Raw genomic sequence first — 17472 nt, forward strand, 5'->3', positions numbered from 1 at the left:
TGGCAGATGGAATTTAACCTTGGATCTGGTCATACCACCACCACTAAATAAAAACCAAAAGAACTGCAGATGCTGTAGATCAGGAACAAAAACAGAGTTTGCTGGAAAAGCTTAGAAGATCTGGCAGCATTTGTGAAGAAAAAAAATCAGAGTTAACGTTTCGAGCCCAGTGACCCTACCTCCAGCAACATCTGTTTTTGTTTCTACCACCTCTCTGTCTCTTATCACTAAGCTAATTTTAAATTCATCTTGCCAAGTTACCCTGGATCCCATGAGCTTTTATCTTCATTATCAGTTCCCCGTATGGGATCTTATCAAAAGCCTTGTTGAAATCCATATAAACTACATTTTTTTATAGCTGTGTAACAAACTGCTCAACACTCATCCAAACATTTGGTAACCCCCTCAAAAAACTCCACCAGATTTGTTAGTCATGACCTTCCTCTGACAAAGCCTTGCTGTGTCTGATCAAACCTTGCCTCTCTAAATGGAGATTATTTCTTTCCTTCACTATTTCCCGAACAGTTTCCCTGCCACTAATGCAAGACTCACTAATCTATAGTCCCCTGGTCTATCACTACCACACTTGTGGCCAATGGTTGTTCTGCAGCAGCGCTCCCCTTCCAGAATATTTGTTATGCAACATTTTGTTGTGAAAAGTGTGTGCTTAGAGAAGAGGGTCCTTCCACCTTCAGGAGCCTTCTCTTTTCTACCTGAAATGGCAGCACCACTTCCTATTGGTACTCCAGCAAGGGAGTCTACCTTGATTGGGTGGCCAGCATGCTCACTGATTGGACACTTTTGAAATCATAGGAATAAATTACTGCAGATGCTGGAATCTGTACTGAAAACAAAAATTGCTGGAGATCGCAGTGGGTCAAGCAGCATCTATGGAGAGAGAGCAATCTAATGCTGAGCTCTGATGAAGAGTCATCCAGACTCAAAACATTAGCTTGCTGTCTCTCCACTGATCCTGCCTGGCCTGCTGTGATTTCCAGCATATATTGTTTCCTTTGGAATCATGCTGCACTGAACTTTGGATCACATATCAAGCCAAGGATTACCCCACCCTCTACAGTGGGTAACTTTGAAGGAGAGTAGGGGATTGATGATCCCTGGTGGCAATTATACTTCAATAAAAATCACAAACTGATCACCTGACGATTTTCACATTCCTGTTTATGGGAACTCACCATATACAAATTGATTGTCACAGTTTCAACGTCATATCCCTGACTTCACATTGGCTGTAAAGCCTTCTGGACATCTGATAGGCATCAGATTCAAAGCCAGTAAGTGAATGCAAATCCTTCTTTGACATGGAATAATCTTTTTAATAAATTTACATTTCAATCTGCTTTAATATGATTTAGGGGTTTACAAACATACAAATTAGGAGCAAGAGTAGGCCACTCATCTACCTGATCCTGCTCCACCATTTAATAAAATCATAGCTGATTGGATTACTTCACCTACCCCTTATAACCTTTACCCCCCCCCCAAAAAAATCCAATCTACCTGTGCTTTGAAAATATAAAAATCGTTCTGGCTCTAAAGTGAGACATTATATAATGGCAGACACCAATCCTCATTGCACATCACTCGTTACAACTTGCCAACAAAAAAAGACCTATTTTTGTCTACTTTCTTCATTCTTATAATCAACGAGTCTTCCCTCCATCCCGATGTGTTACTCCCAGCACCATTAGTCTCTGTTTTCCACAATAAGTTTTAACGTGGGACTCCATAAGTATCTTCTGGAAATCTAAGCCCACCGCGTCCTTTTTACCCATAATATGCTACTTGCTTAAAGAACTCAACTTGGTCAAACATGGTTTCCTTTTCACATGGCCAACGAAAACAGGTGCACTTTTGTTAATTTTTGCTTGTTGTTGGTGGTCTCTTCAATGGGCAATTTGGTAAGCATCATTTCTCAATTATAGAGATAGCCCTCCTCCCACCTGACCGATTGTCTGATGGTCGGTAGTTAGCATGAAACCAGAAAATGTTTTGTGTTTGTTTTTTTTTAAACCGAGTTTCTTCCCCTCAGGGAGAGAAGCGGCTGCTGTTTGGTGTAAAGTTGCAAAAGGTTGGAACTGAAGCCGCCCACATAGCGCCTGGAAAATGCTTAGGTATTTGCACTATTAAATTCCAGTTGACTTCATCTTCCGAACCAGAAATCTCCACCTCTGCCACCGCCCAAAATCTCGCTCGAGGCTGAGAAGGAGAGGATTGTAGATCTTGATATAAGGAGACGTGTGTCGTCAATTCAGTTGTTTGTGGGATTGTCCTTGCGTTGAACGCTAGAATGCAATTCACCATCGCCCAGACTGAGAAGGGGAGCGATTCTCTGGGAGTACGCTATGTGGTAAGTGGCTTGTCACTTTACACAACACTGCGGGGTTTTTTCTTGCAGTTTTATTTCTTACTGAAATGTTGAATCATTGAAAGTGCCTTTTTTTTGGCCAGATTTACGGCATTCACCTGGAGGGATTTCTCTTCTGTAAACTTAGGTACAGCCAGTTGCATAAATGGAATGAAAAGGTAAGTGATTTTTGTGACTGAAGTAGAGGTAGATGAGGTGTGATTTATCTCATCCGAGCGTGTATTCAGACCAATTTATTGTTTTCTTCCTGAATTGAGCCTGCGGTTCTTTAATTGGTCTTCAATTAATATGTGGCCCCATGATTGTACCTACTTGTAAATGCTAATGATGATCCATTTCATCATAAAACTGGCCCCAGATCTTGAAACTTTAAAGTGCTTTCAAAATGTGCAACAACACAAAATCTTCAGAAATGGTGCACTATTATCATGTTGCCATGTGCTCAAGAACATGACTACCCTTTCCTTGTTCTTGGCTTTAATATTTGTATGAAGACCTTTTATCAATGAAACTAGAAAACAAATGACTCGTTGCTTCAGTTTTGGCTCCTGAGAATAGAAGCAGTAAGGGGTAGAACATATGGGCCCTTATGTCTGCTCTACCATTCTGTTTGAGTATTTTCACAATACTGATTTGTAACGCAACAAAAATAAAAATGGAAATTCATTAAAACATAGGTTTCCTTTCTTCAGTAACCTCCTGATAGGAAACGCAGGGTTTAGTTAGCTCAGTTGACTGGATATCTAATGCAGAGTAATCCCAGGCTATTAGCTACAATTCCCATACCAGTTGAGGCTACCATGAAGGACTCTCCTTTTCAATCTCTCCCCTTGCCTGAGGCTTGGTGAACCTCCAGGTTAAACCACCATCCATCATCTCTAATGAGAGAGCAGCTTTATCATCTAGTAAGACAATGGTGACCTTACTTTTAACAGGAAACAGCAAAATGATATTTTTACAATGACAAATTTACAAAAATTTGTGTGCCTTGCTATCTAATATTAGTGTTCTCCAATGAACATACAAGTAAACAAATTCTTTAAAAATACTCTGTGCCCTTTTGAATCATAAAATTAATTATATAGTCAAACCATCTTTGTATAATCTTATGTGAAAGAACATCTAGAAAGCAACAGTCTGTTGATCCAGTGATGGAGACACCAATCTACCTGTTTTGTGCTTATTAGTTGGAAATCATGATGTTTCAGCCTTCAGTTTACTTTATCAAATGCACAAGACTAAAAGAAACTCACCTGCACAAGAACAACATTCTCACCAGAATAAAATTTGCAAAAGAAGACAACAATAACTGACTACCCTCCATAATCATAATGGTGTAATGCAAGAGCAATAGGGAGCTCCAGACTAGCATATACAGAAAGATCACACATAAAGATCAGATACTTGATTACACCAGCAACCATCCCAACACCCATAAACAGAGCTGCACTAGGAAGCTTTTCAAAGGAGCCACAACATACTGCAGCAACCTGCAATTGAACAAATTGCAGAACAGGAGCACTTATGGGTTTTTTTTTAAAAGGAACGGATCCTCAAAAATCAGCATCTGCTGTTACCTCTGTGAAAGATCACAGCAAGAAGACACAAGATGGTCATACAAACTCGTTACCTTACTGTACATCAGATGACCACAAGACTACTCTTACCCCTGGGTATCATAGTAGCCCACAAATGAACAACCACCCTGCGACAGTGACTGAATGTGAAAGATTCCCATACCCACGACCAATAACACTAATATAATATACAAAATACCATGTAAAGACTGAGAGGAAACATTTATGTAGGCCAAACTGGAAGAAAACTGATAGGAAGAATACACAAACACCAAATAGCCACCGAGAGAGACAATTCAATACACATGGACAAAGAAGGACCCATTTGATTTGGGACAACACGTCCATAAGAGCACAAGCCAAACAGATGTGCCAGGGAATTCCTGGAGGTCTGGCATTCAAACTGGAGCTCCATCAACAAGCACATTGAACCAGACCCATGTAAAAACCACTGTAAAGCAGAACTGGAAGTGATGCCTTGGTTTGCTGGCGTGGTTGGCATATATATATAACCAGCATGACAACACCAATGCTTCACCAGAGGAGCACTGACGACGCTACCTGGCAGGGTGATGAAACCTCAGCAATCAAACGCACCGACTTGGTGAGCAAGTCTACAACCCCATCTGCAGCCTGAATTGCAAATCTTCTCAAACTTTCTTCATCTCGAAGACAGAACTGCTTTTTTTTTTTCAGAAATGCACTGTCTCTCCAAATTCAAACATCAGCCCGTAACATTACAGCAATGTGTTTTTTGGGCTCCTAAGAAGTAAGGAATGAGTCCACAATCTTTTAAAATATCCAGCTCTATTTCAGAGATAGTAGGAACTGCAGATGCTGGACAATCTGAGATAGCAAGGTGTAGAGCTGTATGAACACAGAAGGCCAAGCAGCATCAGAGGAGCAGGAAAGCTGACGAGTGAGTTTTGAGAAGGTTTGTAGCTCAGGTTGAAGTTCTGGATGTAAGTTTGCTCGCTGAGCTGGAAGGTTCGTTTTCAGACGTTTCGTCACCATTCTAGGTAACATCATCAGTGAGCCTCCGATGAAGCGCTCGTGTTATGACCCGCTTTCTATTTGTGTTTAGGTTTCCTTGGGTTGGTGATGTCATTTCCTGTTCTTTTTCTCAGAGGGTGGCAGATGGGCTCCAAATCAACGTGCTTGTTGATGGAGTTCCGGTTGGAATGCCATGCTTCTTGGAATTCTCATGCGTGTCTCCGTTTGGCTTGTCCTAGGATGGATGCGTTGTCCCAATCAAAGTGGTGTCCTTCCTCATCTGTATGTAAGGATACTAGTGATAGTGAGTTATGTCTTTTTGTGGCTAGTTGATGTTCATGTATCCTGGTGGCTAGCTTGTTGTTGAATGTCATTTACAAAATACCTTGCCAGACTGTGACAAACACTACATTGGACAAACAGGCAGAAAGCTAGCCACCAGGATACATGAACATCAACTAGCCACCCCGAGGAGAGGAAGGCACCAGGCCCCTGCAAGGACCCCCCCCCCCCCCCATTGTGCAGGAGGGCCCAGCCCTGCAGGACGGACCCGAGGCCAGCCAAGTGCCCCTGCAGGCTCCGCTTCCCCCCCCAACAACACAGAATCGTTGCAGGAGGCGACTGGTGACCCAGGGAGTGGACGACGGTCCGGAAAGTGAGGAGGAAGGCGTGCTGGCAGGCCCCGGCACCGCAGTCAGGCGGGAAGAGGAAGCCACAGGGGGGATATATAAGAGCTCCTCTGACGAGGGAGATTCGGAGGAGGCCCGCCTAAAGCAGAAGCTAAAGATCTCAAGGGAGAAGGAAAGCAGCACCCTGATTCCAGGTGATTTGGAGGCGTCCTGAGGCTCCCTGCGACACCCAGCCACGCACCGCTGGGGTCCTGGAGGTACCCCCCGCCCCCCCCCCCCCCCCCCACCGGAACCTTCAAGCGGGAAGCAGGAAACAGCATGTCCCCAGCCTGACCCAGATCCAGACTCTCCTGCCTCCGTACCCTCAACGGGGGGATGCCACCTGGAAGGCAGCACGGACAGTTTCCTGAGCCCGGAGATCGTCCAGCAGTTAGCCCGGGCAATGGGCATGAAGGGACAGATGGGGCTGGACCTTGGACTTGGGGAGGGAACTGCAGTCACTGCCCAAAATGGGAGTACGAGTTGCGAGCATTAATGTGCGCAGCGTCAAGTCCACCGCAAGATGTGTGTCCACGTTGGCCTACCTGACCACCGTCAAGGCAGACCTCCTGTTTCTGCAGGAGTGCCGGGTGCCTGGACTGGTGGGCTATCGATCTGATCGGGGGGTCATAACTGTCGCTCCTCGGGCCTGGCTATTCTGCTGTGGGGGTGCAACTTCACCTTCTCTCAAGTTCAGGAGGTGGTGGGGGCGCCTCCTAGTGGCTGATGTCACCTACAGGAATGCTCCCCTGAGGCTGATCAACGTGTACGCCCCAGCGGTATGGAGTGAGCGGTTGGCCGTGCTGCAGTGGCTTCCACCCCTGCTGGCTACGTCCAGGCTGGTCATCCTAGGTGGAGACTTCAATTGCATCATCGATACAGATGGAAGATCTGGGGTGGGGATAGCGGGTGGGAGGAGTCAACTGGACGTCACGTCCAGATTCCTGATGGGCACAGTGAAGGATGCCAAGCTGCTCGACGTCTTCAGCACCCCTGCAGACGGAGCGCAGGGGAGATACACCTGGTCGCGGCCAGACAGGTCTATCCGCTTAAGGATAGATTTCCTGTTTGTGTCACAGGCGTTCTCGGTCAGGTCCACCGGCGTCGAGCCGGTGTTCTTCTCTGACCACTGCCTCCTGCTGGCTGACTGTCACTTACAGGATGACCAGCAGGCCGGCAAGGGGACGTGGAAGCTCAACACGACTCTGTTGACCCCAGAGAATGTCGAGGAGCTTAAGAGGGAGTACGCCGGTTGGAGAACCGTGAAACCCCTCTTTGAGTCTCTGGGCGACTGGTGGGAGACGGTGAAGGAGAACATCAAGAGGTTCTTTGTCCTCAAGGGTGTTTGGAAGGCGAGAGAGAGGTGGGGAAAGCTGTCGCGACTCCAGAAAAGGGTGCAGAACCTGCTCCTTCTGCAGTTGATGGGGGTTGATGTCACGGAGGACCTCCGCAAGGTGAGGAGCCAGCAAGCCTCGCTCTTCGCCGCGGAGGCCTCCAGGATAATCTTCCGGTCCAGGGTCCACTCCGTGGAGCAGGACGAGACGTGCTCGCGTTTCTTCTTTCAGAAGGTGCACAAAGAGAGCTCTGTGCTTAGTCGGCTGAAGGAGGACGACGGCTCGGTGACGTCGTCTCGGCCCGACATTTTGAGGATCAGCAGATCCTTCTATGCCGGACTGTACGACGCGAAGCCCACGGACAGCACGGCCTCTGAGTCGTTCCTGTCGTCTATTACCGAGGTCTTAGATGACGGCACGAGGGAGTGGCTGGACCGGCCGATATCCCTGGACGAGCTGACCAGAGCCCTCAAGTCCTTGGAGAGGAATGAGACTCCTGGGAGCGACGGCTTACCGGTCGAGCTGTATTCTGCTCTCTGGGACCTGGTCGGCCAGGACCTGCTGTGGGTGTACGATAGTGCGCTTCGGGCAGGGGAAATGTGCAAGTCCATGAGGAAGGGCATCATCACCCTTGTTTACAAGAGGAAGGGGGAGAGGGAAGAAATTAAGAATTGGCGTCCCATTTCACTATTGAACATGGGCTACAAAATCCTGGCCAAGGTCATAGCCAACCGGGTCAGGTCTGTCCTGGAGTCGGTGATTCACCCTGACCAAACCTGTGCTGTGCCGGGCAGGAAGATCGCTGAGAGCCTCGCGCTCATCAGGGATATGATCGCCTACGTGCAGGACAGGCGGGTGGACACCTGCCTTGTCAGCCTGGACCAGGAGAAGGCCTTCGACTGGGTCTCTGATGCTTACGTGAGGGACATCCTCTCCAAATTGGGGTTCGGGGAGGGCATCCGCAATTGGATCCGGCTGCTCTACACAAACGTCGTTAGCACAGTCCCGATCAACGGGTGGGAATCGGACAGTTTTCCCGTCAGATCTGGAGTCGGGCAGGGCTGCCCGCTCTCTCCTGCCTCGTTCGTGCGCTGTGTGGAGCCCTTCACCGCATCCATCAGGAAGGACGAGAGCCTGAAGGGCGTGACTATCCCAGGCAGCGGAGGCCTTCAGGTCAAGACCTCCCTGTACGTGGACGATGTCACCGTCTTCTGCACCGATCGTCGGTCGGTGAGTAGGCTGTTGGACATCTGCGGCCAGTTTGAACTGGCCTCGCGTGCCAAAATCAATAGGGGTAAGAGCGAGGCCATTTTCTTCAGGAACTGGGACGACCGTGCCTTCATCCCCTTCACCGTCAGGACAGACTACCTGAAGGTGCTGGGTGTTTGGTTCGGTGGAGCTGGGGCATGCACTAAGACTTGGGAGGAGCGTATCACCAAACTGAAGCAGAAGCTGGGCAGTTGGACGCTCCGGTCCCCCTCCATCGCGAGTAAGAACCTGGTTGTCAGGTGCGAGGGGCTTTCGGTACTGTTGTATGTGGCGCAGGCCTGGCCTATTCCCTGGACCTACACTGCCGTGGTCACCCGGGCCATTTTCCACTTCATTTTGGGGTTGAGGATCGACTGGGTCCGCAGGGACACCATGTACAAAGACCTGGAAAATGGGGGCAAGGGCGTACGGAACGCCACCCTCGCCCTGATGGCTACCTTTGTATGCGGCTGCATCAAGCTGTGCGTGGATCCTCAGTACTCAAACACCAAATGTTACTACTTACTGAGGTTCTACCTGTCCCCGGTGTTGTGAAGGATGGGCCTGGCCTCGTTGCCGCGGAACGCTTCGAGTAGTTGCATCGTCCCGTACCACCTGTCCTTCGTGGAGAAATTTTTGAAGGGAAACACCATTTGACCACAAGGCCGTCAGGCAGTGGTCAGCATGTAGTATCCTCGAGACCCTCCGCGGGGTAAAGGAGAGGGTGGATCCCGTCATGTGGTTCCCCACGCAGACTGCCAAAGTCGTTTGGCAGAATGCCTCATCGCCAGAGCTTTCAAACAAGCACAAGGACATTGCTTGGCTGGCGGTGAGAGGGTCTCTGCCAGTGAGATCCTTTATGCATGCCCGGAATCTCTGCGCCACAGCACGCAGCCTTCAAGGCGGCTGCGGGGGGGATGAGACTGTCGATCACCTCCTTCTGGAGTGTGCCTATGCGCAGGAGGTCTGGAGGGGGATGCAGTGGTATTTGTCGAGGTTCGTCCCAAGCAGCTCTGTGACGCGGGACTCCGTGCTCTACGGGCTGTTTCCCGGGACGCACGCCGAGACCAACATCAACTGCGCCTGGAGGACCATCAATGTGGTGAAAGATGTTCTTTGGTCTGCCCGCAACTTGCTGGTCTGCCAGCTGAAAGAACTGACCCCGACCGAGTGTTGCAGACTGGCGCAGTCCAAGGTCCAGGACTACGTGCTGAGGGACGCGTTAAAGCTTGGGGCAGCCGCTGCCAAGGCGCGGTGGGGAAGGACCATTGTATGAAACCCCTCGTCCAGAATAGAAAAAAGGGCTCTATCTGGTAACTGGACCCAGCTGGTGCCTTCCCCAACTGGTCAGGGGGCCAATGGGGACTGTGCGGGCAGACGACTGCCGGGGTATCTTCTTTGCTTTGTTTGTTTTTTTTCCTTTAGTTGGTGTACGTACCCCCGGGTAACCTGGAGGGCTTGCATGACTGGGTAGGTGTATAAATATGTTTTATTTTTTGTACATCTTATGAATGAAGTATATTTTTTCAAATAAAAGATAGTGATGAAACGTCTGAAAACGAACATTCCAGCTCAGCTCAGTGAGCAAACTTACATCCAGGAAAGCTGACGTTTCAGGTCTAGACCAGCTCTACACCTTGTTACCCAGTGTTATTTCTTTTGTATAGAACATGAGTTTGCTGATTGAGAACAATGCCGCAACAGCTTTTATCATGCTCTTTGTACATTTTCCTGCTTGAGCCTCCCGAAACCACAAGTAATGATCAATACTTTGTTAGTCTATTTCACAATATCTTTTGTTGACTTACTGCAGTAAGTTCATAGAAACTATTCCTCACACCCTAACCACAAGACCTAGGTAACAGTTTGTTTGTCACATTTTCCTTTTCTGTTTCAAGATGATTCCCTTAATTTTGAGGGGCATCCACAGGTCAACTCTTTACACTAGCATTTTTAACTCTAACCCTAATTTTTAACATACTCCACAGCATGTGATCATTGGGATATTTGCTTTTGGAAAAAAAAGCTAGCCTTAAACATATTGTAATCAAATTGACGAAAAAGCTACTGACTCTAAAGGTCTCTGAAAACATTCTACAATTAAAAACCTTCAGAAATCCCTCTATGTCAAATTGGAAATACTCAGAAGTAGCCAGGAATTTATTTTCACTTCTAGCCTATTCTGTTAAGTCGGTACTATCTAGAATACCAGAAAGAACGTTCCGTACCGTGTTTTTTCTTGTATTTTGTGTAACACCCGTATCTTATCCTGGTTATTGGCCACACTGCATTGTTTACCAGTCAGATTATTTGTTTCACCTGTTTTGCAATGAAATATCTTAACTGAGTTGAAGTTCAATTATAAAGGTCATATTGCCATTCCTCTCTCAAAACATGGTGGAAGATACAAATAACATACCAGAACTTTGAGAGCATCAAGGGCAAGAGATGAATGAGGTGACCATCACAGAGAGAAGGTGCTGGAGAAGCTGGAGGGTCTGCAGGTGGATAAATCACCTGGACACCTCCAGAGTTCTGAAGGAGGTAGCTGAGGTGACTGCAGAGGCATCGGTGGTTTTTTTTTAAGGTATCACCTGGAGTCAGAGAGGAATCCAAAGGACTAAGAAGTGGCTAATATAACATTCCTGTTTAAGGGAAGGAGTCAAGACAGGAAACTGCAGGTCAGTTTAGCCTGACCGTAGTCATTGGTTAAAAAAATTTTAGAGTCCGTTATTAAGGATGAGATTATGCAGTACTTGGAAGCATGGTAAAATAAGACTGAGTCAGCATGGCTTCATCCAGAGGCAGTCATGCCTGACAAATCTGTTAGAATTCTTTGACCAGATAATGAGCAAGTTAGACAAAAATCACATCCACTCATTGTCCTATCTGGATTTCCTGAAGGCCTTTTGACAAGGTGTCATTCAGAACACTGCTAAAGTAAGAGCCGATGTTGTTGGAGGCAAGGTACTAGCACAGATAGAAAATTGGCTGACTGGCAGAAGGCAAAAAGTGGGGAATAAAGGAATACTTTTCAGGATGACAGCTGGTGAGTAGTGGAGTTCTGCAGGTGTCACTGTTGGGACCACAACTATTCACCTTATACATTAACCATCTGAACAAAGGAACTGAGGGCATTGTTGCTAGTTTGCAGCTGACACAAAGATAGGTGGAGGGACTAGTAGTGTTGTGGAAGCAGACTTTGGGCAAAGAAGTGGCAGATAGAATACAACGTGAGTAAGTGTGAGGTTATGCATTTTGGTAGGAAAGAGATATAGACTAATTTTCTAAATGTAGAAAGGCTTCAGAAATCTGACGCTCAGAAGAACTCGGGAGTTGAATTCAGGATTCTCTTAAGGTTAACATGCATGTTTATGAATCCGAATGAAATGTCCACGTTCATTTCAAGAGGGCTAAAATACAAGAGCAGGGATTTACTGCTGAGGCTATATAAGTCTTTTGTGGGGCTGCATCAGAATATTGTGAGCAGTTTCGGACCCAATATTTAAGGAAGGATGTGGTGGCCTTGTACAGAGCCCAGAAGAATATTTTCACAAGAATAATCCTGGGAATGAAAGTCTCTTCAAATAAGGAGCAATTGAGGATTGAGTCTGTCCGTAATAGAAGGTTGAGGAAAGGTGTCATTGAAACTTGCAGAATATTGAAAGGCCTGGATAGAATGGACATGAAGATGATGCTTACACTAATAGAAGAGACTAGGACTGAGGGCACAGCCTCGGAGTGTGGAGGCTTCCCCTTAGAACTGAGCTGGCAAAGAATTTCTTCAGCCAGAACTCATTGCCACAATGGGCTGTGGAGGGGAGGGTAGGTCATTGAATGTATTCAAGATAAAGATAGACAGGTTCTTGATTAGCAAGGGGGGCCAAAGGCTTTGGGGAGAAGGCAGGAGAATGGGAGTGAGAAATATGTGAGCCATGATTCAATAGCTGGGCATTCCTGATGGGCTAAATGGCCTAATTCTGCTCTTCTATGTTATGGTCTTGAGATTGAAAACTAGTGGTGGTGAACCGTCATAAGAAAACATTGCGTTATGCATGATGTTATATTTTGTGAGGTCTATTTTTATATATTAAATTGAATGATAAAATAATTATAATGTGCCTCATTTGAATATTCAACATTGGCAAAACTAAAGAGCAGATCGTCGACTTCAGAAAGAAGGGAAGGACATTCCCTCCCCAAATACATCAATGGAACTGAGGTTGGAACTGAGGTTGAGAGAGTGAAGTGTATCAAGCTCCTCAGAGTGATGATAACTGACTATCTGTCCTGGACTTCCCATGTAGATGCAACAGTCAAGAGGCACAATAACACCTCTTCTTCCTCAGGGGGTTGAAGAAATTTGACATGTCCATAAGGTCCCTCACCAACTTCTACAGATGGATCATTGAAAGCATACTGTCTGGGTGCATAATGTATGGCAACTGCCTTGCCCAGGACCATACAAAACTACAAAAGGTGGTGTGCACAGCCTTGACCCTCACAGAAGCCAACCTTCTATCCATGGACAATTGACACAGCTCACTGCCACAGAAAGGTGGCCAACATCATCAAAGATCCATTGCACCCTGATAACTACTTCCTACAACCACTTCCAACAGGCAGAAGATAGAAGCCTGAACACACGCACAAGCAGGTTCCGCAACAGCTTCTTTCTGGCCATTATCAGACCGTTAACTAGACTAGTCTCAAATAATGTAACCTGCAATGTGATCTGTATGCCTCTAAGTATTTTCAACTTTTTTTTTTGCTCTGTACATCCTTTGTTTGCCATGTTCTGCCTGTACAGCACACAAACAAAGTCTTTCACTGTATTTTGGTACACATGGCAATAAAATCAAAATCACATGAGATAAATTTTAAACTTAACCACAACAACCTCTCTAATATTGAGGGAGGGGGGAGAAATATACTCGTGATCATGGCTGACTAAGCCTTGACCTAACCACTTTACTGCTCATTACCTGTGATCCTCGACTTTTCTCTGGTTCAAGATCTTTCTGTCTCAGCTGTGAATATACTCAATGACCCAAACTCCACAACTCCCTAGTGCAAAAATTTCCAAAAGCTCTGAAACCCACTGAGAAGAAATTCCTCCCTGCCTCCCTCCTCCCTCCTCCCTCCTCCATGAGATAGTGCCCAGTTTTACTAGATCATCCCTCATAACAAAGAAATATTCAGTATTTATCTTGTCAAAACTGCTCAAAATTTTGTCTCAGCGTTGTATTATGAAAAGTTTACATCGTCAGAGCTTCAACATGCCAAAGCAAATAGGCCTCGTGAAGAGAAGGGGAATTATCCCTGTGTTCTGATTGAAAGGTCACTGGACTGAAATGTTAACTCTATATTTTTCTCTACAGATGCCGCCAGACCTGCTGAGTTTCTCCAGCACTTCAGTTTAGCATCAGGTTTCCTGGATCTACAGATTATTGGTTTTATATTAATTATCTCCATGATCAGACAAATATTTATCTTCCTGCAGGACCACTAAATCCAATTAGCTAGTCATTTGTATAATTAATGTTTATTGGGCCCAAATTGACTGACTGCTGTATTTCAATAATGACAACTTCATAAGGTGCTTAGAATCATGGGACAATGCTCAGCCAAGCGTATATAGAATAGTCACCATTTTAACAGCATTTCTATGCAGTTGATTACAATAGAATAAAATTAACGTTATCCCCTTTCCAATTTTTGCAAAATTTCCTGACTCTCAGAAACACTTCAAATAAACAGATGTTTGAGTTTGGAAGGAGAGTCTGTTTTAAGCAAGAAGTGATTGTTTGGGTCTTGTATCTGGGTTCATTCTTTGATATTAATTCAGTTATGCTGAACTCCTCTTCCCCCAGAATTCTGCAAGCTTTTCTCCTTCAAATGTGTATCTATTTCCTATATGCAAGTTCGTATTGAATCTGCTGCCAATAACCTTCAAAACAATGCATTCCAGATTATCGTAGCTTCTTCCATATATTGTATATATTTTTAAAATACTCCTAATCTTCCAACTGATACTTCTTCCAATTAATTTAGATCTGTGTGCTCTGGTTACGAATGACTGGCAATTAATTGCACTAATGAAGTTTTTCCTGATTTTTCAAAAGTTTCTTACGTTTCCTCCTTTTTATAGTTCCTTATTTTACTAGTGATAAAGTGCTCTAGATCATGCTTCATAATTATGTAAGTTTGTTTTGGTTTAGATTGATGAAAGGAGAAAGATTGTAATTGGAAGGTGTAAAAAGAAAAAAATACCGTGTTAAAAGAGATTTTTTTTCCCCCCCAGAGTAAATCCCATAGGGCAGGGGTAGCGTTTAATGAACAAATTCAATTGTGGAGATAATTCAACTTCAAAGTGGGGTTAATGTGATAATATCCCTTTGAAAAGAGCGGATATATCGTAAATTTAAAAAAATAAATGCCATGAGAATGCTAGTAACTAAATGTAATGGTTTGATAATTAAATTATTGCCGCCTTTTCCTGAGTTACAGGTTAAAATTGTGAACTGCTGTAACATTAGTCAAGCTAGATTGTCATGTGACAAAATATAAAATATACATATACACATGTCTGAAGATAAGCAATCTGTCTGTTAACAATATTTGATATCCTGAACAGATTAACCGATTGTGGAAGGTGTTAACCTCAGCAGGCTTTCTGTCAGTGATTGCTTGCTATATATTTGATGTCATGTGCAATATCTGCACTCCAATCCACTCTTTTGCTAATCCCTGATTTTGATTACACACCTGTTAAGTATCTCCACTTATTCAACTTTGTCACTTTTTTAAGATACTGTGCTTCTCTGACCAACATTATTGCCATCTATCCCAACATCCCCTTTTATGACTATCAGATTTGTTTTGAAAATGGTATCGTGAAGCTGTTTGGGATATTTCACTGTACTGGTGGTTTGTTGCAGTAAATTAGAAAGTTGAGATTAGCCGTCCAAGCATGCATTTAAATGGATATGGGGGAGGGGAACCACTTGCCTCTTCAGTGATCTTGGTTTGTCAATTTTGCCAAATATCAATGTTAATGAGCTTCGGTTTGCAAAGTTGACTAAGGGTGCAAATACATGAGATGAAAGAATCTTTTGAGTTAAGCAAATGGTTTGCCCTTTTATTGAAATGTGTGTTTTGTGCACTTGGGGAATTTATTTGATTTGACAATGTAAAGGAATATTGTAGAACAGATGCTCAATGATTGTATTGTTTGTCCTCACCTTAAATAGTACATGATGTAATCTAAAATGCAGTGTAATTCTACCTGCTGTAAATATTTGGTTGTGTGATGCCTGTAGCTATTTACTGGCTGGTGTGCTTGATTTGATCTTGTATTTTCTTTTTTAACCTCCCATGCCAAACAACAAATGATCTACCAGGCTCCAAGTGCCTAGTGAGTATTCTGGGGCACTCCTATTATAATGTTGATTTCCAAAAGTATTATGCTTCAAAAAAATGAAATAGTCCCCAAAGACTATGTACTTTTATATGTTTCTAACTACTTGATGTTGAAACAGGTGATGTCCTGGTAATTGCAACGGACACAGTGACGCTTCTAAGATCACTGTACAGAAAGGACACACTTCCTGACCAGCCCAACGTGGAACTGGATGTTGAAATGATGACGGGAAGAAAGCCTTTTAATAACAAGGAAATATTTATAATGTTATTTCTGTTATGGTTTCAGAGAAGATTCATGAAAATGTAGATTTTATCAATCTTACAGTGACGCTCCCTTTAAGCACACAGCTGAGTTTACACAAAGGCGGTATTCTGTCCTTCCTTTAGTCAGATTGCTCACGTCTGTCATGAGGTCAGCAGCTTATGCTGAAGTATAGTTTCATGGTTGTTGATCCATCTTAGCCAAGCGGTTTGTTTTCAACTGGGACTGGGACCCAGCTTGACATTTCCTGCTGGCCAATTTTGAGTGCTGACATTTGGCTTGGCAGATGTTAGTGGGTCACTGACCCACAGAAAGTATCCTGACTGTAATGTGTTTGTCAGCAGTGATCACTGAATATTGGTCAGGACTGTAAAAGTCTGATTATTGTCTCCACCCCAACCCCCATTCAGCCAGGCCAGATGTTGTACCCTGACTATTCTTGGTGAGGAAAAGGAATTTAGCATGGGGTAAATTTGGACCTCCTTGGCCTATCATTTATTTCTCCACCCAATGTATTTTTCCACTGATGGGATGTAGGGGGTGATGGCAATGCTTTCCTCTTCCCCTGTCATTTTACTATCCACCCACCACCACCTCATGTTGTTGCACTGTAACTACAAAGATACTTTGCCCAAGAGGCCCTTCTTTATATAGAAATAAATGAACAAATGACGTACAGGGCCAGTATTAGGGGAGACAGGCAATGTTCACGCTAAGCTGCATGGCCGTAGCTGCAGAGACGATCCAGGTCCATTAATCCAGTGATCAGCATGTGGAACATTTTACCATACAGCATTTTCTGATCAAAATTAGAGAGAATGCAGCTTGCAAGCACACACAGTGCTGTTGTCATACATATGTCCTTTAGGGAAGGAAATTTACTGTTCTTACCTGGTCTGGCACGCATGTAACTCTAGACCCACAGCAATGTGGTTGATTCTTAACTACCCTCCTGCAATGTCTGAGCAAGCCACTCAGTTCAAGAACAGTTAGGGGTGGCAATGCATACTTGTCCTCCAATGAAAGAAAATTACACACATACTTACAGTAGTGGATAAATATAGATGCACTCTTTTATTCCCTCTATTAGTATGTTGCAATCAATTGTGGCATTTCAATCTGAGACCTGGCTGTCTGAACCAAAAGGTACTTTGTTCCTGTTAAGTTCACATATCGCCAGTTTATTACTGGGTTGTGTGGTGTAAATTGACATTCTCTTGATGCTTATTTAAAGTTTAGACCCGCAAAGTTTAATTTGCAGATCTAAAACCACAAAATTAGAGGGTGGCACAATGGCTCAGTGCTTAGCACCACTGTCTCTCAGTGCCAGGAGCCCGGGTTTGATTCCAGCCTCGGTGACTGTCTGTGTGGAGTTTGCACATTCTCCCTGTGTCTGTGTGGGTTTCCTCCCACAGTCCAAACGTGCAGGCTGGGTGGATTGGCCATGCTAAATTGCCCGTAGTGTTCGGGGATGTGTAGATTAGGTGGGTTATACAGGAATGGGTCTGGGACAGATGCTGTGAGGGTTGGTGTGGACTTGTTGGGCTGAATGGCCTGCTTCCACACTAGGGATTCTATG

The 17472-nt window shown here is 44.8% G+C and overlaps 1 protein-coding gene across 6 annotated transcripts in view; it reads left to right on the forward strand.

Moving 5' to 3' along the window:
• The first annotated feature begins 2168 nt into the window (after window positions 1-2168).
• Window positions 2169-17472, forward strand: part of LOC125451551 (E3 ubiquitin-protein ligase RNF19A) — a 266550-nt gene continuing 251246 nt past the window's right edge. For 2 of the 6 annotated variants that reach the window (XM_048528760.2, XM_048528762.2), the window contains exons 1-2: window positions 2169-2368; window positions 2470-2544. In XM_048528760.2, the coding sequence (XP_048384717.1) occupies window positions 2309-2368; window positions 2470-2544 (135 nt within the window). In that variant the 5' untranslated portion in view covers window positions 2169-2308. Of the gene's footprint in view, window positions 2369-2469; window positions 2545-17472 lie in introns of those variants that run through there. The other 4 variants (XM_048528759.2, XM_048528761.2, XM_048528764.2 and 1 more) reach the window with 4 other exon arrangements.

Source organism: Stegostoma tigrinum, chromosome 5 (genome assembly GCF_030684315.1).
Source record: "Stegostoma tigrinum isolate sSteTig4 chromosome 5, sSteTig4.hap1, whole genome shotgun sequence".
Taxonomy (NCBI): domain Eukaryota; kingdom Metazoa; phylum Chordata; class Chondrichthyes; order Orectolobiformes; family Stegostomatidae; genus Stegostoma; species Stegostoma tigrinum.